Source organism: Henckelia pumila, chromosome 3 (genome assembly GCF_033568475.1).
Source record: "Henckelia pumila isolate YLH828 chromosome 3, ASM3356847v2, whole genome shotgun sequence".
Taxonomy (NCBI): domain Eukaryota; kingdom Viridiplantae; phylum Streptophyta; class Magnoliopsida; order Lamiales; family Gesneriaceae; genus Henckelia; species Henckelia pumila.
Window position 1 is genome coordinate 60,886,985 of NC_133122.1, and position 21,740 is coordinate 60,908,724.

Below are 21,740 nucleotides of genomic sequence, written 5' to 3' on the forward strand. Positions count from 1 at the left end.
GACATGCCTTTCACCGTAAACGAAGAGAAAGAAAAACGCGGGACGATTCCGGGACGACGGGACGAAAAAAATGAACTTTGGAGCTTCAAAGATCTTGGCTATGGTGTCTTCTTGAGCTGCTGGGTCGAGGAAGGAGAGTGGAGGGGTGGGATGGCGGCTGATGGGAAAGTGACGTGTGGGTGTGTGTGGGGTTGGGTAGATTAGGTTTTAATATTTAAGAAAATAGGTTTTTAGGTTAATTAATAATAATTAAAAGTTTTAAAAAAATAATATAAAATTTAAACATTCTAAATAAAAGTTCAAATCAGAAACTTAAATTATAATTTATAAAATCTCGAAATTAGAAATTAGGGGAATTTTAAAGATAATTAAAAGTCATTATTTTGGCTTATTTTGACTAAAAACGGACTCCTAAAATTATATAAAATTAAATACTAAAATTTTTGAGGAAATAAAACTCAAAATAATATTTTTGGGCTCTAAAAAGGCTCATAAAATAATTTGGGTGGAAAGTTATCATCTCGTCCGTCCACGGTCCCGTCTACGCGATAAAATAATTTAAAATACTAAAAAAAATCATAAAAATCACTAATTATGGTTTAAATGCTTAAAAATAAATTAAATCATGCACAAATTATTCACATAATTATTTAACCCATAAATCTAAAATTTAAATAATTAATTATCCTAATTATGCATGTGGATTTACGTATTTAAAATATCGGGTGTTACAAAAGATGATCTCACTACTGGCCACTTGTAAGACTGGTTTGTGATATGTTAAACGAGTATAGTTGGTGGAGTAATGTCGGATCCGCAAACCCTCAGTCCATCTTCAACCACAAACACCATTTTGGTGCAAGTTATGCACTAAAATAGTGTAATTTTTGTACCGAACATAACATACATCTTTAACTCATTTACATCAAATCTTATATCAAAAGGAATATTCTTGGAATATTTTCTTTATTTTACATATATTGATTCTTATTATTTATTTAATATTTTTTTACAAATTTAACAGTATAATTAATATTTTTATAAATAATATTTTATTATTATTACATAAATTAAATTATAGATACTAGGAAGATTTTTTTAATTTGAAAAATACGAATACAACTTCAAATATAATACGAATATAAAACGGATACAACTTCAAACATAATACGGATACAGTACGAGTACAATTTCAAACATTTGAACGACTGTATTCATCCCACAAGTGATCAATTAAAGCATTCCGTAGTGCGAAGTGAGCATCTTTGTCTTTTATTTTTTTATATCAACCGAGAAATTCTGAAATTTTATATGCTCATCGACAATCATTTATACGTCCGGAGCTGGTGTTTCTCTCGCATCTTGAATGAATGCACTAAGGTCACGTTTTTCTTCGATAATCATGACATTGTGCATTATGATACATGATGTCATTATGTCATGTAAACTACGTTTCTTCCAACCACGTGTTGGAGATGCCACGATTGCAAATCGTGATTAAAGAATGTCAAATGCACGCTCGATATCTTTTCTACATGATTATTGCTTCATTGCAAAATATTTCTTTTTCGGACTGTGTTGATCATGAATGCTTTGCAAAATAGTTGAGCATTTCAGATAAATATCATCAGCCAAGTAATATCTCATATCATATTCTTTTCCTCCAATTGTATAATGAACAGTAGGAGCAATACTTTGTGCAAGTTTGGAGAATAAACCGGACGCCTTCAACACATTTATATCATTATTGGATAATGTGGTTTATCATAAAATATTTAAATCTTATATACCTTGTTTATATCGTATTGAAAATGTTGGATTAAAATGCAATTTTTAGTAAAAACACTTGTCATATGTATATAAGTTCTAATTTAATAACATCCATTATATTTATATTCGAGCAATTCGGGACCATGAGATGAGATTATGAAGGATGCCCTAATAATAAATTAAAAAAATATAAGAATAACATGATTATTATTTTTTAACTCTATTGTTAATTTTTTTTAAAAACTTGAACAAACTAAATTGATACAGTGAATCAGTGATGTTGAATCTTAGGTTCATGAGTTGTGTTGATGAAAAAATATTTCAAATCCATAAATTTAAACTAATTTGATTGCTCGAAGAAAATTATGTGGGGTGGATTTCAAATTGATTTATCACTACGTCATATGTCAATGCAATTCATTATGATGACTACGAAATATACCAACATAAATATCATTTCAAATTATTCATTAAAATCCTTCTCGAATCAAATCCTTTATTCCAAAATTAAAGCATGACCTTAGGGTGACTGTTGGGATAAAGCTAGTTTGAGATAGCTACTCTCCTGCAGAATGAAGATCTAGAAGAAGAATTGATAGAAGAATGAGTTAGAATTTTCATTAGATTCAATAGTCAAAAATACAATGCCAATACAGATATGCGTACCCTATTTATACTCTCTTTTTATTTCTATTTATATCTATACAGTTGACTATTTATGTGTGACTATGTAATCTGCTAACTTGGCTGGTTGTACCCTCTTTCTCTTGGCTTGCTCTCCTCTTGTTGCACCCGCACTCGTATCATTACCGGGGGTATGAAAAACCACCTTGTCCTCAAGGTGAAAACTTGGATAAAGCTTGCGGAAGGTACCCAGGTCCTCCCATGAAGTTTCTTCCAGGGCCAAACCTTCCCATTGCACTAATATTTGGTCCACCTCAGTTGTGCCTCGCTTGATGAGCCTCTGATTCAGCATTGCCATTGGAAAGATCACAGGGTGGTTCGCAACCGAAACATATGGCAGCGCAATAGATGGCGAATCTCCTGGATTAGGACATAGCTTGAGGACTGAAACATGAAATACGGGATGAATCTTACTGTGCAACGACAAGTCGAGTTTATATGCTACAGGACCAACTTTCTGCACAATTTTAAATGGCCCATAATAACGTTTACTAAGTTTGGTAAACTTTTTCCCAGTGACCGATATTTGTTTATGAGGCTGGAGGCGAATGTAACACCATTGCCCAACATCAAAATTGACCTCCCTCCGATGTTTATATGCATGAGCTTTCATACGGGACTGTGTATGTCTGAGATTCTCTCGCAAGACCTTTAAGAGCGGTTCCCTTTCACCCAACAACGAGTCCACAGCCTCAACATCTGCTGACCCCAAAATATACTCGGGCAAGGAAGGCGGTGGCCGGCCGAACACTGCTTCAAATGGTCAAATGGAGACATGTGAATAGATGAGTGATAGCTTGTATTATAGCTCAATTCAGCCCAGACCAGAAACTTGGACCAACGATTGGGTTGATCTGCGGCCATGTTTTTCCAATAAAAACTGTCAACCAACCGTGCTAATGTCTTTTTGATCCTTGCATGACCTGATATCGGTGTGTTGTGGAATTCAAATAACACTCGAGTTTTTAAGGGAGATGTGGGGTTTAGACAAAGCCTACGGTTTTTGTAAACCAAGTCCGCAATGAGTTTGAAGGAATTAGGATGGTTTTGGCCTGGAGAAGGTTGGGTGAGTAGACTGTGGTATTAAGGATCAGTGCGGACTTCTGCTTGTAATTCAGGAATGAACTGAAATGTGGGTTGTGACTTGGTCAAGGAAAAAAACTCCTCAGTCGAAGGAATATCAGTAAACTTACGGGATAGAGCGTCGGCAACAACATTGGTTTTTCCTGATTTATAGAGAATGTCAAAATCATACCCTAAGAGTTTAACCAAATATTTCTATTGGTCAGGTGTATGAATGGATTGTGTGAGAAGTTCCTTAAGGCTTTGGTGGTCTGTAAGAATAGTGAAGTGGTGGCCAAGAAGATATTGTCGCCATTTGGAAACAGCATGCGTGACAGCAGCTAATTCACACACATAAGTGGATGCTTTCATCATTCGGGAAGAAAATTTCTTACTCACAAATGCAATAGGTCAATTTTCTTGCAACAGAACAGCGCCCAAGCCTGTCCCAGAAGCATCTGTTTGAATTTGAAAAGGTACGGAAAAATTTGGAAGAGCCAAGATTGGGGTCTGAGTTAAGGCCGATTTGAGTGTCTCAAAAGCAGATTGCACCTCCGGGGACCAAAAATATTTGTCTTTTTTGAGTAAATCAGTCAGTGGTGTGGCAATATGGGCATAAGATTGAACAAACTTCCTATAAAAACCCGTTAAGCCCAAAAATCCCCGAAGAGCTTTTAGTGTGGTGGGTAGGGGCCAAGAGGTAATAGCTTCGATTTTGGAGGGATCGGGTTCCACACCAGTGGCAGAAACAATGTGGCCCAAATAATTGATTGAAGTTGTGCCAAATGAACATTTGCTTCGATTTGCATAAAAAGAATGTTTTCGTAAGCAGTGGAGGACCAATTCCAGATGGTATAAATGGTCTTCAAAAGTATGGCTAAAAATCAAAATGTCATCAAAAAACACAATGACAAAATGACGCAAGTATGGTTTAAGGATATGGTTCATGGATGCTTGAAAAGTGGACGGAGCATTTGTGAGACCGAATGGCATGACCACAAATTCATAATGGCCCTCATGTGTACGAAAAGTGGTTTTATGTACTCTAATTTGGTGGTATCCCGCCCTTAAGTCGATTTTGGAAAAAAAATTAGCAGCATGAAGCTCATCCAATAACTCATCTATAATTGGAATGGGAAAGCGATCTCGGATAGTAATGTGATTGGGAGCCCTATAGTCAATACAAAACCTCCAAGTGCCATCCTTTTTTTTTTGACTAAAAGAACAGGGGATGAAAATGGACTTTGGCTTGGTCTAATGATGCCCGAACCCAACATGTCAGCAACTAGTCGTTCTGTTTCTGTTTTTTGGCTATGAGGATACCTATAAGGTTTAACATTGACTGGGCAAGCTTGAGGCACTAAGTGAATTTTATGGTCAAGGAGTCTATGGGGTGGGAGGCTAGTTGGTTCCGCAAACACATCCGAATACATGTCCAGCAAGGTCAAAAGTTTAGCACAATTAGAAGGTACCTCAGATTGCTTCAAGAAATCTGCTCTGAGGGACAACAGTTGGAAACAAGTGGAAATAGCCTCAGTTTTATCCATCCTTCGCAACTGATTAAAATGCACTTGCTGAAGTTGCAACAATGGTTCACCCTGTAGGTGCACACGCCGTCCTTCCCAATCAAATTCCATATAGAGTGCTCGATAGTCTATCGTAATAGTACCCAAGAGCTCTAACCACTGCACCCCAAGAACTACATCTGCCCCTTGCAATTTCAAAACATAGAAATCAATCAAAAAACGTTCCTGCCCCAACGTAATCAAGACTTGCGGACAGTAACCGTCACACACCAAGGATTGACCATTCCCTACCAGTACTTGAAAATGTGGAGAAGGAACAATAGGTAGCTTCAAGAATCGAGCAATGCGCTCTTGAATAAAATTGTGCGTACTTCCGCCATCAATCAAGGTTTGCACCGACATTCCCGCAACTTGGCCTTGCATGCGTAAAGTACGTGGGGAGAGTTGCCCTGCCATGGCATGCAAACTGATTTCTGAAAGCTCCGAAAGTATGTCTGGAGGTGGTGGCATGTCTGTCCACTCCTCTAGTGCACTCTCACCTTCCTCCCCAATGAAGAAAAACATTTTGGCCTTGCATCTGTGACCAAACGAATATTTTTCGTCACAATTATAGCAAAGACCTTTCTCTAGTCTAGCGGCCATCTCGATGGGTGTGAGCTTTCGAAAATTGACCATAGGTTTGGGGCGATTCAGCTGTGCATTGGATCCCATGGCAGAAGGTGTGGGTAACAGCGGTGGTAATGCCGAGGCACGTGACTGGCCAAAAGATTTTTCATACCGAGAATGATCAATTCCAGAACGAATTTGATTCTTATTGTCTGTTGCTTTGTCATCAAATAACCTCGCTAAACCCATGGCTTTCTTCAAGGATTGTGGTTTGTAAACTTGTGTTTCCCTTCGCAAATCAGGTCGAAGGCCTGAAATGAAACAACTCACCAACACCGATTCTGGAACATTTGGAATTTTAGTCGCTAATTGTTCGAATTGGTGTTGATACTCCCCTAATTTCCCCACTTGCATCAGTTTACTCATTGTACCCAAGTGATCTTCATATTCGGATGGACCAAATTGGCGCTCCACCGCCTCCAAGAATTCTGTCCAATTCGTGATCAATTTACTCCGATTCATCCAATCATACCAGTCAAGTGCATCACCGTCAAGATGAAATGAAGCGATGGTCAGCCGTTGCGGATCCGGCGTCATGTAAAAATCAAAATACCGTTGAATACGACTGATCCAAGCCAATGGATTCTCACCGGAAAAACGAGGAACTTCCAAACGCATGGACTTCAGCGGTTGGCAGGTCTCGATCATATTAGCGTGCCCTAAAGGACTCTGCGATGGAGGTGGAACAACCGTCTGAGCGTTCGGATCTTGAACCGAAAATCGTCGAATAGATTGTTCTACCTTCGCATCCAATGTTTGTAATCCAATATTTAATTCCTTGATCGCTGAAGTGAGAGAATCGATGTTCGAACTCTGTTGAGCAATCGAAACTGCTTGATTTTCCTGTAATGTGGTCAATTTTGCCAGCGATTCCTCCACCCGAGCGAATCGTGTTCCATCAGCCATGAATTCACGAGACGAGAGCATCAATTGTTGGGATAAAGCTAGTTCGAGATAGCTACTCTCCTGCAGAATGAAGATCTAGAAGAAGAATTGATAGAAGAATGAGTTGAGAATTTTCATTAGATTAAATAGTCAAAAATACAATGCCAATACAGATATGTGTACCCCCTATTTATACTCTCTTCTTATTTCTATTTATATCTATACAGTTGACTATTTATGTGTGACTATGTAATCTGCTAACTTGGCTGGTTGTACCCTCTTTCTTTTGACTTGCTCTCCTCTTGTTGCACCTGCACTCGTATCAGTGACGGTAATAGGGAGTTTAGTTAAACCAATAACCTGTATTTTTTAAAAACTCACCATTACAATACACACTTTTTGTCGTTTTTTCAAATGCTGATTTTTTTTTAAATCATTTCACATCTATGTTTTAATTGTAATTTTCACTCAATAATTAATTAAAATTAGAATTCATTTTTTTTAGTTGAGAGCTAAGTTGTTAGAATTAAGTTTTGAGCTCGAGGGACTTCGTTTCTCACTCAAGATAGTGTGCCAAAGACATTGCCATTGCCGCACTTCATGGAGTGTACATTGATTATTTTTAATTTTTATTTTTTTTTTTGTTATAAACACGTTGCATGAAGACTATTTTTAAAAGTTTGTTTTACAACGCCAAACAATCATTGATGATGAATCATTGAACTAGCTGGATAAAAATTATCTTTCATTGGTCATGAATACACCCAATAATTACGAGAACACCTCCATAACTATATTATGATACAAAAAAAAGCACAACACCGATTCCAACACAACTTGGTTGAACACATTTAGACAAGATACACATGTTTAGTGGAAAAAAAGTTTAATATTAATTTTAAATGTTTTAATCATATTGTGTTTTATTTATTTTGTGCGTGATTGTAATGTTTTTATGCCCAATATTGTCATGCTTCCTTTTAAATTAATAAATTTCCAACAAATTTTTTTCAAGAAATTATTATTTTCGTGAATAAAATTACATATTAGGTGAAAACTAGGAATAAAGGAAATTATTAAATAATAATTATTATTAGTTTATTAAACCAAACTAATATACATCAATAAAATAAAATTAAACTAATATACAATGTCATAAATATATATTCATGATATCTTATAAATGAAAATTATAAACAAAAATAGTGAAAAAAAAATGTAGATAATTTTGGCAAAAAAAAATGTAGATAATGGCGCATGAATTAGTGGCATCCAACACAATAACATGGTATAGTAATTAGTAGGTCCTATAATAAGTTAAATTTGGTTAGATTCATGCCATTATAGATATATATTTCAATGCTAATTTCAGATGTTCAAAATTGAATTGAACATGCACATCATAAAAATGGAAGTTGATATTTACACTCTATTTTGTGTTATCTACACTTCACTTCATGTGTAAAATATGTGTCCAATTTACTCACAAGTGGAGTGCAAATAACAAAAAATGAAGTGTAAATATTAACTTTCCATAAAAATACATAAACCAATATATAAACAATTAAAAATTAAACAAATAGTTATAGGATAATAAATGATAATTAAGATATAGATATAAACAAAAACGATACATTAATCTATAATAAATGATAATTAAGATATAAACCAATTATGAACTCGGTATCTTATAAAAGTTCAACAGGGAAAGTTAAATTACAAACACACAAAAAATAAAATAAAAAATAAATCACAAGTCATTAATTAGCAAAACACCCCCCATAAACCCTGAAAATTTTTAATGTACCCTGCTAACTATTAACAAACCCCACTCCCGAACTACGAACAAATTCGTTGAGACCAAGATTGAAAAACATGCGGCACTAAGATCTGAACTTCCACACTCCGATCGATCCCCTCAACAGTTTTGATCATGATTTCCGCCAATGGGTTTTTCCTATTCGTAACTGCACTCCTGTACCATTCAACTCTCGGGATTGCTAATACTATCCAAGGATGCGGTGGATTCGTTGAGGTTTGGCCAGAGATTTGTTTGTTCTAGTGTTATATTCTACTGAATTTTGATCCAATTTGTTTATAGTGTATATTTGATATATTCTTCGGGTTCGAGATTTACTGAGAGAGATTTATGTGTGAGTGGGCAGGCGAGTTCAGCTTTGATAAAATCAAGGAGCCCAGCTACTGCGAAATTGGATTACTCTCACGTGACGGTACGAGAACTTGCAGCTATATTGGTTTTGTTTTGATTGTAAAGTTATTTCATCCATTTATTTTTGGCGGGAGTAGATGCAGTGACACTGATTTTTCTAGAGTACAGGTCGAGCTTCGGACGCTGGATGGTTTGGTTAAGGACAAGACTCAATGTGCCCCAAATGGGTACTACTTTATTCCAATTTACGACAAGGTAGCTCGGACTGTTGGTTTTGTTTCCTTCTGATGATGCCTGAGTGTGTGTAAACATTTCGTAGCTAATAAAAAGTTTCTCATGTGATAAGCGGTTGGGACTTGTGGGTGGAATGCCTCAAGTTTGGATTTTGGATACGATCAGGAAAGTTTTTGCGTGTTCAGATGGGGAAGCTTGGGATCTTCATGGGATTATTGATCGGAACAATGACAGAGATTGTCATATGTTTTTGTGCCCTTCAGAACTTATTTAAGACCCATTGGAAACTTATACAAGCTGAAGCTTTGGCGTGTTTCTAAATTCTAACTCTTTAAACTCTTTTAACTTAGATTATGAAGTTTATATGCATGTAAAAGAGATTTGGAATCTCATTGACTGAAATTTCTGGTGTTTATTTGATGAGATGCTGAAGCTCTACGTTTGTTATACGGCCAATGGATTTGTTTGGTATAGGGGTGGGGAGTGGACTAAGCAGACCGAACGAGACTCAACGAGGGACACACACGAAAAAGCCATATCTGCAGTATTTTTATAGAATCTAACCTTTAAAGAACTTGTCCAACATGTTGGCTGTGAATCACATCAATTATATTGAATCGAGGGAAATAAAACCTGGAGAGAAGAGATAGCTGATTAATGATTATGAAAAGGACTTGGGTTGGTTTAATGCAAATTCGGTTTCTTTCAATTGTCTGATGACATTAGTGATTATTTCCTTCCATTTTCCGATCAACACAAAAATTATCTTATGGTTTCATTCCCAATGCTTTTCTTTTCTCATTTCCCTTTAAAGATAATTATAAAGTCTGAAATTTTCCTTTCTTACTTTAATCATAGGGTTCTTTTGTGATCAAGATCAAGGGGCCTGACGGATGGTCATATGCCCCAGAACAAGTTAAGTACTGTGGAACTTTGTATTATCGTGTTTCTCCTTAACAATTGCGTTTCCACTGTACGATTTCAAGTGATTTTTTTATATTATTGCTGTCTATTCTTATGTTAAAATTTCATTTTTAGGTTCCTGTTCTTGTTGATCACACTGGTTGTAATGCCAATGAAGATATTAATTTTCGGTTTACTGGGTTGGTACTCATTTTTTCTAAGTTACCATGCTCATGTTTTGCAGACACTATGGATTTGTCTGCCCCACATGTATTTCATTTTTTGGATTTATCTGGCTATTATTTCTGCAGGTTCACCTTATCTGGAAGAGTTGTGGGAGCAGTTGGCGGGGATAGCTGTGTGCATAAAAGTGGTGGTCCCTTGAATGTTAATGTTGAACTTTTGTCTGCCAGTGGAGATGTTGTCTCTTCAGTTTTGACATCATCTACTGGAAGTTACTTGTTCAGAAATATAATTCCAGGTCTATAACCATGTAAATCATGCAAAAATTTCATATCCATGAATATTCACATTTCAAAAAGTTTGGATTCTAGTGCCAGGATACTATTCGATGAGTGAGTCTTGGTTCTGGTGGAAAATAACATCCTTTTTTGTGATCAAATGGAATTGATAATGAGTTTTATTGGTGATATCATACTTTCTGTTTACCTCTCATTTTCTTAACTATATCTTTAGAAAAATAACATCCTTTTTCTGTGATGAAATGGAATTGATCATAAGTTTTATGGGTGATATTATACTTTCAGTATACCTCCCATTTTCTTAACTATATCTTTACTTTGGTCTAGGAAAGTACAATATACGTGCTTCACATCATGATTTAAATATCGAGGTCAAGGGATCTGCTGAGGTAGCTACGTGGACCCCCTTCATGCTATTATGCTTATTTATTCATTTGAACATTTATCTGTGACTACTTTGCTTCTCAACTTCAAATTGATCCCGCAGGTGGAATTAGGGTTTGATAACGGTGTGGTAGATGATATATTCTTTGTTTCTGGCTATGATATTCGTGGACTTGTGGTTGCTCAGGTAGCTTTCGCTCATGCCTAATTTAGAACTCGCTTCCTTGTTCGGCCTTTTTGGTGGTAGTGGAATTCAACATTGCTCATTGGTTGTCAAATTTAATGTAACAAAATCATTGCCTGTTTTTGAATCTTTTGCAACACCTCCAGACACTTTGTTCTCCGCTTTCCGACGAGGAAAAAACCATCACAGCTCAATCCAAATGTTTTCCATTGTTTGCTGCTTGTGGTCATAAAATATTCTTGATGATCATATAAGCTGACCAAGGAATAAGATACTCTTTAGTCTTTACCCATCCTTTACCGTATTGATGCTTCTTTGGATCGGTGAACTTTGCACAGAAGCTCCGTAATGAGATTTGATGATAATATACACATTTTTGGATTTTAGTTTGTTTTGAATTGTTTTATCTGCCAATGTATTGAATTTTTACAATAGCTATGGTAAAGTTTTACAAGTAGTTCACACTTTAAAAGAAAATTTTCAAAAGAGATTTTCGCTCTAAAATTTAAAATTATCTAAAGTAATTATGTACAGTTGCTACTTCCTCTATTCCTAGAAAAAGTTACTTTATGATATTTCCTGAAATAAACAAATCTAACGTTATATCTGTTTTGATAGGGAAATCCCATATTGGGAGTTCATTTTTATTTATACTCAGACGATGTCTTGGAGTTAGATTGTCCTTATGAATCTGGTAATGCTCCTGGGATGAATAAAGCTCTTTGTCATTCAGTATCTGATGCTGATGGGATGTTCACATTTAAATCGATACCATGTGGTACTCTTCTATTTCTCTGCAATTTATTCTTTAGATATTCGACATCCACGTTTTATAAACTGCAGTGCAACTTTTGTTCCTAATTAATCATTCCAAGTTTGCTATCAATTGTGCCGGTGTGTGTTCGTCATGTCCACCTGTATTGTAGCTTTTTTTTGGATGGCTTTTGTTTTATGATGATTTGGTTTACTGTATAAGTAATGCTAGCAGAAAGAGAATAATTGATTGTGCCACTGAAATGCTTGCAGGCATCTATAATCTTGTACCTTTCTACAAGGGTGAAAATACAATTTTTGATGTTTCTCCCCCTTCATTATTGGTATCTGTTCAACATGATCATGCGATTGCCCCTCAAAAGTTTCAGGTATATAATTTGTTGGTTGGTTTGAAGTGTCAACATTACAAGAAGCTATTATTTTATTCTCTTTCTTCTTTCCCTTTCCAAATACTGTTTTTCTGTTGTCCTGCATTCTACTTTTGTGAAGATCATTTGATCATTTCTCAACACTTGTCTAGCCTGCTTGTGTTTCACTTTTCATGGAATTTTGTATATCCAAAAATGAAATATACACGACATTGTCTGATTTGAAAACTGAACTATAGCGGCAATGATGTTAGGTCACTGGGTTTTCTGTCGGGGGGCGTGTGGTTGATGATAGTGGCACTGGAGTTGATGCTGCCTCTATTGTGGTAGATGGTCAAGAAAGGTCTATTACAGATAAAGAAGGATATTACAAAATTGATCAGGTAAGAACATACTCTACCTTTGAATGATTTGCACTGTCATTTCACAGAGATTTCACTGTCGTTACAGAGTTATGAACTTATGGTGCTTTATATGAGGTATTGTGCACTGTCATAAACCTTTCAATGGATCGTGATCCTGCTGTGAGACAGCAAATACATGCAAATTAGTATTCAAATCACTATTCAAAGAGAAATAAAACCTATCGATGACAGAATTATGATTCGTAGCATCCTGAAAATCTGGGGCTTCAAAACTCTTTCTGATCTTGGTGCTTATTGGGATCAAGAGGGGATGTCCATTATGTTGTCAGAACCCAAAGTCAACTGAACTTACTTCAGTAAACTAATAGGGACTGAATTGTCTCACCTGAATCACATGCAGAAATTGTGAATTTACCAAGTTTATAAAAAAATATCGTGGCCTTTCTAAATAAGCCCATACTAACTTGTTAATTTCTGGATAAAATTTTCTTTAAGAAATTTGAAAACCAAAATCATAATTTCAAGTCTACAAAAGGAAAAAAGTATATATTTTAAAAAATTTATTTACTTGAGAAAAATCCCAACTAGTTAATTTCTGGATAAAATTTTCTTTAAGAAATTTGACAAAACAATTTCATGATTTCAGGCCTACGAGAGAACTATTTATTAAATTTTTTTCTCAGGGAAGCATTATCGATTCCTTTATATCTTCGAGTCTTGTGTTCTTTATTCCATATAAGTTATGTATTTCTTGTTAAATCTAAGTTTGCAAGGGTCGTTGAACCCGTGGTTATGATGTGTATTGTGGTTCATAGCATGACTTATCACATGTCTTCTTCCTGGGCTCATGAGGCTCTCAGCATATTGGATCATTGTGGATCTATTTTGAGATGTAATTGGTACATGCCCATGACCAAGCCTAAGCAAAATGTAATCGAGTTAAATACCATCAATGTCATTTCTAATAGCTCTCAATACTGATGTCATATAATGACAATGTACGCATGCATAATGAATTTTAATATCATCAAGAATAAGTTAAAATTATATTTTAATACAAGAATGTGTGTGCAAACACACACACACGCACACACGCGTATATGTATATATAAATAATCACGTGTCTAGTATTTGAGGTGTTACAAATAGTGCTTAAGAGAATTATTTCTGGCTTTCTGCCGCAAGAATCAAGATTGTTATCCTTTCCCTTCACTGGAGAAATTACAACATTTGCTTTATCCTAAATATGCTTGTCCAATCATGTCTTCTTTGTTTCTAGTTAAATATGCAAAAAACGTCCCTTTGGCTTACACGGACAGTTGGTTAATACTTTTAGGTTACTTCCAAAAGATACAGTATTGAAGCCAAGAAAGATCACTACAAGTTCGAAAAGTTGAATGACTTTCTGGTAAGTCAATCTCATGTTATTCTTATTTTTTCTAACATGCTGATGTGTTTGATATTTCTTCTGACCAGTAAATAGACAAATAAATTGCTACAAAGATTTTGATGGGGATAATGATGTTTTTGTGATTTCATTGGATACTTGTCAATTTTATCTTTTTCTTCTGCCCTTATTTGTAATTAATTTCTTAGGTTTTGCCGAACATGGCTTCAATTGCTGATATCAAAGCAGTAGCATATGATCTATGTGGAATTGCTCAGACTGTTAGTCCTGATTACAAAGCTAAGGTGATTTGACTTTCCTTATCATGTTTATCTTTAGTATGCTGCTTGAGTAACTGGATTTAGAAGACGAGGAAAGAAAGCATTACAAAATTTTCTCTTATTCTCCTTTTCTGGTAGTTCTTCATTAATAATATTTTCGTGCCTAGACATTAGGTAAGTTGTCTACTGTGTAGTTCTTATTAAATTAAATCAGGTGTTCTTCATTCCAGGTAGCTTTGACTCATGGACCAGAGAATGTGAAACCCCAAGTGAAACAGACCGATGAGAGTGGGAATTTTTGCTTTGAGGTGAGTAAGTTGTAAACCTGAGCAGCTGTGTTTTACTGTTTTTGGTTTGTTTTAAGTGGTGTTAGGCTATCATATCTAAGGGTAGTAATAATACTTCTGAACTTAGTTCATATGAACTGTTTATGATGGTATTGTCTAGACAATTTAAGCATCGATTACAGTGTCTTGACCATGATATGTCTTTGGTATCATCATACTCTTAACAAACACATCAACTGTCCGATATCACTTCAATCAGACATCGCAAATTACTGAAGTTGGAAAGTAGTGGACTCTCATATGTTAACCCCTCGTTCCCTATTTCTATTTTTTCCCTAACCAATACAAGCCTCTATCGGGTAAGGTTTTTTACGTTAGCATGAGTTACAATTTTTATTTTTTAAATTAGTTTATACAAATATGCAGAATTATTATGTGGTCACATTTTATTATTTGTTCAGTAATGAAATGGAAATTTTCTTTATTAAGAGTTGGATTACTTAAAAGTAAATAATCCTTTCAGGTTCCACCCGGTGAATATCGCTTATCAGCATTTGCAGCCACACCCGATAGTGCGCCGGAACTTCTCTTTTCTCCACCTCATATCGATGTAAATGTTAACAAACCATTACTGAGCGTAAAATTTTATCAGGTGAGAGTTTACATGTATTAGAATAATCAATCATTTTGTTTATTTATGTGAATGTGCAAGATTATACAGCTTGCATTGAGATGGTTGAGAATGCTCATTCTTAATGGCTCGTCTTTTTTTTTTTTGCAAAGTTATATTAAAGTAGCACGCAGCCTGCATTCCCTAAGTGACATCCTTTTTTTAATGGAAATTTCTGAACTTTTATTTTTAATTTCGAAAATTTAGGCACAAGTGAATGTACGTGGTTCTGTGGTCTGCAAGGAAAAATGTGGATCTTCTATTTCAGTTGTGCTTGTAAGATTGGATGGTAACAGGAAAGAAGAGAGGATAAGTAGTTTGACCAATCAGAATAATGAATTTATATTTTCCAACATACTACCGGGTAAATATAGGGTTGAGGTAATTCCTCTGATATTCGATTCTTTTTCCTTCTGAAAACAAAAGAAATCTCTAAATCAAGTTGCATTTTCAATTCTTCCACCTTTGCAAGTCTTTGTTATGACTTTGATCTGTTCCATTGTAGGTCAAAAACCATTCTCCCTCTATAACATCTGGAGAAGATATATGGTGCTGGGAGCAGAACTCTATTAATGTGGATGTTGGCGGAGAGGATGTTGACGATATCACTTTTATTCAGAAAGGGTTTATGGTTAGTGTGATTTCTAGTCATGAAGTGGATTCTTTCCTGATATCAGCAGACGGTTCTCGTGTGAACCTGAAAATTAAGGTAGCATCAGCGGTTGATTATCTCAAATTTATTCTCCAAGTTGTCTGAAATTCTTTATACTTAATATTTTTTCCAAATTGCAGAAAGGTTCTCAACGTTTTTGTTTAGAGTCTCCTGGTGGGCATGAACTCCAGTTCGTTGACTCGTGTATTTCTTTTGGGAGCAACATTTTGAGAATTGATACATATGACCTGTCGGTATGGTGTAATAGGGAATTTTCCTCTGTTGTAATTTTTTTTGGGACGACGGGTGAGGGTGGGTGGCAATGAAGTTGACCATACTTGGGTTTGTTCCTCTCAAATCTTGATAATGTTTTCTTTCTTCTGTAGCCTATTTATCTAAAAGGGGAAAAATATCTTCTCAAAGGACAGATTAATGTTGAATCAAATGAGAGTTTACCTGATAATATACCAATTGACATCTTGGACAATGGACTTAGTGTTGATGGGACCGTAGCCAGACTTGAATCCTCTGAAATTGATCAACCACGGGGTGCTGTCTACTCATATTCTGTTTGGGCTAATTTTGGAAGAAAACTCATCTTTGTACCTCGAGACTCACGGTATGTTTTCTGTGGCTTTGGCGCAGTGGTTAATTTTCTACTGCCTTTGAAATTTTTACTTTCTGAGAGATAATAATATCCTGCTTGATTCCATTAGTAGCTCTTTACCCTTGATATGCCTATATTCTTTTGTTTTTGTTTGTTCCTGACCTTTTTCTTCTAATGTCCACTGGTGTCGGTAGAAGATGTTTAGACTTTCAATAATTTTGGCATAGGAACGTTGAGTGTTTAAGAAATTTTGGGGGTTATTGCATCTAGTTCATTGATGTTATGCCTAGTTATCGCCTCCAAAAATTAATAATCGTATTCACCCCCTAAGATTGTCATTTCTTGCAGTTGATATACATATGGGAGGTAAATGTAATTTACCTTAATCTTTGTTAATGAGGTAACTTTCCAATAGTGGCAAATAAAACAAGGCCAGTACAACTGAGATCCAAGCAGGTATTCATTATGGATAGAGATAAGATACTTCTTTTTCCTTTGCCTTGCTGTAAATAGAATAAGGTGTTGAGATTGCAATGTAATGAAATAATTTCTTACTTGATAAAGATCTTCCTTCTTTCATACAATTGATTTGTCTGTTTTGTGAGTGGTTACTTTTGAAATTTCTATCAAGGAATTTTACTCTCACCCTTGTTTACCTCTGCTTCAGGAATGATGGGGTAAAGAAAGTGTTGTTTTACCCAAGACAACAGCATGTAAGTGGTTCGGAGAGTTTTATTTTCAGTATTAAATGCCATTTGTAATTAATTTACTTTGTTCAAGGTTTTCATCTTGGTTGATTAGGTGTCGGTAACGTCAGATGGCTGCCAAGTTCCAATTGCTTCATTTTCTGGCCGATTGGGGTTATATATTGAAGGATCTGTTTTACCCCCACTTTCCCATGTTCATATAAGAGTTGTTGCACAGAGAGAGAGCCACATTTCTTTATTAAAGAAAGGAGATATAGCACTTGAAACTATGACGGGGCCTGATGGCTTATTTCTTGCAGGACCTCTATATGATGATATAAGTTACAGCACTGAGGCCTCTAAGGTTTGAAATTTTATAAATGGTTCAGATTATGAGCATCTTTGACACAGTTTGTTTGATTTAACTCGTGAATTCCACAATAATGGTTATTGGAAGTTTTTGTTGGAGCTTTGAAGTGTCTGATATACATCAATTCATAAAACATATAATTTCGAACTTCATTATAAGAGGCAACATCCACTTAGGAGAGACTCTGAAAACCATGGGGTTCAAGGCCGGCCCTTCTCTTTGAAGTGTTTCTCAGCTTGCTTCTTGCATAGCTAACTTTTGAGCAAAGGTTTGTTGGGTTCTGGGTTCCCTAAGAGGCTAAGATATGCAATTCTTCTTCCTTTTCCTCCTTCGTCATTAAAAATGGAAAGTTTTAGTTGTCGCTCATCTCCTCACAGAAAATGACATCGCAATTCCTCTCAGTTCGTTTCATATCTCCATTCAAATACAAATTCAGCAATCTTATGTTTTTAATTTAGTTTCCGTGTAGGGTCATGCTTAGACTTTTGTTGTTAGCGGATTACTTATCCGCCTATTGTAATTAATAGCTTTTCCGTAATTAATATAATATTGTTTCTTATAAAAAAAATAGTTTCCGTGTTGGTGCAAGCCTGAGGAGGTGATGAGGTTATAAAATGATCCATGGACAGGAGATGTGGTCCTAGTTAATTTGCCTTGAGGCTGTCCTAACAGCCTGTATGTATGACATCCAATTTTTTTACAACCGTTACTCTCTGGATATACAAGTTAATTAAAGGCTTGTGAGGTTGATATGCATAATGCATGTAATTCCATCCGGTGTTCTAAAAAGCGGTAGGCAACGTAGACACCTAGGCGGTTTTTTTTAAGCCTAAATCTCTAAAATATACTTGTCTGTCTCCATATTTCTCTAACACTCCCTCCCTCTGTATCGTATTCAAACTCGATGTCCATGTATCTTCTTCATCGTCACCCAACGCAAATTCTTCTTCGTGAAGTTCTGTTACAGAGGCAGCCTGGTCGCCCCCTAGGTGGCCAATTAATGCGGCAACGCCCAGAGGCGACGCCTTTGCAAAAATCGAGGCAGTGGGTGACTACTTAGCGCCTAGACGGCGCCTTTAAAAACACTGATTTTATCATTGACAGCCAATTACTAGAGTAGTGCTTATATGAAACCTAGCCATTTGTAAATGCACAAATGAAATCTTGTGTAGTGTGTTCTATGCATGGTAAAATCCATTCATACTTGAATATATTTTTACTGCTGGCAAGCATAATGTCTGAGATTTTCTTCTTATTTGCAGCCTGGTTATTACGTAAAAAAAGTCGGATCCAATTCCTTTTCTTGTCAGAAGCTAGGTCAAATTTCCGTGAGATTGTACTTTAAAGAAGACATCAACGACTCTTTCCCTTCTGTTTTATTGTCGCTGAGTGGTGAAGATGGATACAGAAACAATTCAATTACTGGCGTTGGCGGAACTTTTGTTTTTGATGGTTTATTTCCTGGGAGCTTTTATCTCCGACCTTTGTTGAAGGTATTTGGTTCTTTATTTTTTCTAGTAAATTTTAAATGCTTTTCCCAATTCCAAGCAAAGCTTCAGTTGCTTGTGAGGAAAAATTGTGCGAATGACAAATATGCAGAAATGGAATCTGCCTTTTATTTTAACCGAAAGCTGGTTTCAAAGCGCACTTTCTTGCCATATTTCCGCTACTTATTTTGCTTCTATGATGATTAGCATATGCTAGAGTTATGCATTTTCAAGCATAACTGGTTAACTTTTAAAATTTATGCCACACATTTGGTAACTCCTTTTAGGTAATGACATCATAATATTGAATGGCATTTTTCCTTTTTCCAGGAGTATGCTTTCTCTCCTCCAGCCCAGCCAATTGAAATTGGTTCCGGAGAATCCAAGGAAGTCGCATTTCATGCTACCCGCGTTGCTTTTAGGTATAACCTCTTACGTTAATCACCAACCTCATAAATTAATCAAACTGATTCTTGGCAGGTTTTCCATTTTCTGAATGGACCCATTAAAATTCTATCATCTGAAAATAATTTTAAGTCATGTATCTGTATCGGGGTCAAAATCCTGTATGCACCATGATAATACACTTTCTTTCCCATGATTATTTTTGTGCATGACCTTGTATATTATTGAACTTATTGTTGGTCTCTCTGTCTTTTCTTTGTATTCAGGACATAATTGTATCATGAGATAAGTGTTCAATATTTTCGCTCGCTCCCCTCTAAAGAATCTGTTATGGAAGTTAATTGTTCTTAGATGATACTTTATCTTATGTTTAGACTGTGGATGGCACTTCACCAATTACAGGGTGCATCATATAAGGTTTATTTTTACTTCTTGCATGACAATGTTAGGTGTTGCACATTTTATTATCATGAAATAAGCTTGGGCTAGATCTGAAACCAGCTTTGTTTGGGTGATGCAGCTAACAAAAATTACTTTTTTGATCAAATGTTTTGGAGCGTGCACTTTAAAACAATACTTGATACTGAATTTTGTTTTTTTCACCTTTTAAGTGACTAACCATAAAGTCAATGTTTGGTGAGATCCAAACATTTTACCACAAAATGTAAAAAAAAAATTGTCATTTGAATCAGATCTAAGTCATCTTATATTTCTGTGTTCCAAGCTGCATGATATATAAATGAAAGAATCTACAAGTTGGTTACTCCCTTTGCAGTGCTCTAGGAAAAGTAACATTATTATCTGGTCAACCGAAAGACGGTGTATATGTGGAAGCTAGAGCTGAGTCAAAAGGCTTTTATGAAGAGACAAAAACAGATGTTTCTGGCAGTTTCCGTCTCAGGGGCCTTCAACCTGAGACTACCTATGTAATAAAGGTAGCAAGGAAGGGTGAGCTTGATAGCACACACATTGAACGTGCTTCTCCAGGGTCCTTGGTTGTTAAGGTTAGCTTCATTTGTTGATTGAGACATGTAAATCAGATAGCAAAGTATTTTTTGACAGTTCTTCTAGGAGAAGGTTCAGTTCTCAAGCTATATGCTCCCTCGTATTAAAATTTGTTTATGCCAAATTTGAGGAGTATTTTGTTGTGATATCTCAAGCAATAATTAATATTTCCTCATTGACAGAGACACTGTATTTACCTGACTGATTCATGATGTAGATCGGCTATGAGGATGTCAAAGACCTAGATTTTGTGGTCTTTGAACAGCCAGATATGACCATTTTAAGTGGGCACGTAGAGGGGAAAAACATCAAGGAGATGCATTCGCATATCAGGGTTGAAATAAGGCCTGCTAGTGATCCATCCACAGTTGAGACCATCTTTCCCTTGCCAATCTCAAACTTCTTTCAGGTGAAGGACTTACCAAAGGGTAAACACCTTGTCCAACTTCGATCTGTTCTGCCATCTGGTAACCATAGATTCGTGTCTGAGGTTATTGAGGTCGACTTAGAGAGGCAGCCTCAAATTCATGTTGGTCCATTAAGCTTTAGGATGGAAGAGGATATGTACAAGCAGGTAAGTTACACGTGACTTCCAAATTGTTCAAAAATTTCCTATAATGTTTAACGCGTCCGCTGCATTTTTACGCTTCTCAGGAATTGACTCCTGCCCCTGTGTATCCTCTCGTTGTCGGACTTTCAGTAATTGCTCTGTTCATTAGCATGCCAAGGTAACTGAGATTGTTTCAGTTTAGACTTACCCAGGACATCAACCACTTACTTTTGTGTTGATTTAATGGGACTTTTGATCTCTTACACTTCTCATCTGTAGATTGAAGGATCTGTATCAAGCCACGATAGGAATTTCGCTACCGGGATCATCTGCCACTGCAAAGAAGGATGTAAAGAAGCCGAGCATCAGAAAGAAGACTTATTAACGAACTTTTTATTTTTATTTTTATTTTTGGTCTACTACCTTTAGGTAGGAATAATTGCAGCTTCGGGAGCAGTGTAGTAAATTAGTAATTTTTCTACGTAATTATTAGAAGTTATTTTTGCAGAAGAAATTGCAGTCATGCTCATAGCAAGTAGTGGAACATTTTTAAACAAGAGATGTATTTGGTCCCCCATTGGTAAGATTTTGAATTAGAATGCCTAATACCCGAAATTGTACAATGCTAAGTTCTTTCTTTCTTGTTTTATGCTGTTCTAAAAAAGTAGTTAAATTATGAATCATATCAGATGCCATTGACCCACAATGTCAATGGCATCTGCTCCAATTTCCCCAAAGATTGGGTGATTGATTGTATGAACACCACAATTTCATTTTCGGGATCATTTTATGTTGAATCAAAATCATTTTATTGACATCTTTCTTTTGTTTATTTTTAACAATGAATTAATCACGGCAGCTAAAAACTTCTACATTTCGATTTCCTTTTTTTAAAA

The 21,740-nt window shown here is 35.9% G+C and overlaps 2 protein-coding genes across 2 annotated transcripts; one reads left to right on the forward strand and one right to left on the reverse strand.

The window, feature by feature from the left end:
- Nucleotides 1-3,927: 3,927 nt before the first annotated feature.
- On the reverse strand, nucleotides 3,928-6,614 carry LOC140888836 (uncharacterized). Its single transcript, XM_073296540.1, has 2 exons — nucleotides 4,840-6,614; nucleotides 3,928-4,393 (listed from the first exon to the last, which is right to left on the reverse strand). Exons 1-2 carry the CDS (start codon nucleotides 6,612-6,614, stop codon nucleotides 3,928-3,930), a joined length of 2,241 nt encoding a protein of 746 aa, XP_073152641.1.
- A 1,795-nt stretch (nucleotides 6,615-8,409) lies between these two features.
- Nucleotides 8,410-21,452, forward strand: LOC140887218 (uncharacterized). The gene is made up of 27 exons (XM_073294323.1): nucleotides 8,410-8,628; nucleotides 8,759-8,824; nucleotides 8,932-9,018; nucleotides 9,856-9,912; nucleotides 10,036-10,100; nucleotides 10,212-10,381; nucleotides 10,710-10,771; nucleotides 10,870-10,953; nucleotides 11,569-11,728; nucleotides 11,977-12,092; nucleotides 12,347-12,475; nucleotides 13,794-13,865; nucleotides 14,054-14,149; nucleotides 14,356-14,433; nucleotides 14,936-15,064; nucleotides 15,290-15,463; nucleotides 15,588-15,791; nucleotides 15,875-15,988; nucleotides 16,121-16,353; nucleotides 17,009-17,054; nucleotides 17,143-17,391; nucleotides 18,660-18,890; nucleotides 19,215-19,306; nucleotides 20,065-20,293; nucleotides 20,512-20,868; nucleotides 20,949-21,022; nucleotides 21,124-21,452. Exons 1-27 carry the CDS (start codon nucleotides 8,527-8,529, stop codon nucleotides 21,227-21,229), a joined length of 3,582 nt encoding a protein of 1,193 aa, XP_073150424.1. The 5' UTR covers nucleotides 8,410-8,526; the 3' UTR covers nucleotides 21,230-21,452.
- Nucleotides 21,453-21,740: the final 288 nt, after the last annotated feature.

Coding starts and splice junctions, on each gene's coding strand:
- LOC140888836 (XM_073296540.1), bottom strand. CDS start 6,614: ATGGCTGATGGAACACGATTCGCTCGGGTGGAGGAATCGCTGGCAAAA. Junction 4,394..4,839: donor GTCAATGTTAAACCTTATAG/GTATCCTCATAG, acceptor TTTGATTTTTAG/CCATACTTTTGAAGACCATT.
- LOC140887218 (XM_073294323.1), top strand. CDS start 8,527: ATGATTTCCGCCAATGGGTTTTTCCTATTCGTAACTGCACTCCTGTAC. Junction 12,476..13,793: donor GATATTACAAAATTGATCAG/GTAAGAACATAC, acceptor TAATACTTTTAG/GTTACTTCCAAAAGATACAG. Junction 15,792..15,874: donor GTGTGAACCTGAAAATTAAG/GTAGCATCAGCG, acceptor TCCAAATTGCAG/AAAGGTTCTCAACGTTTTTG.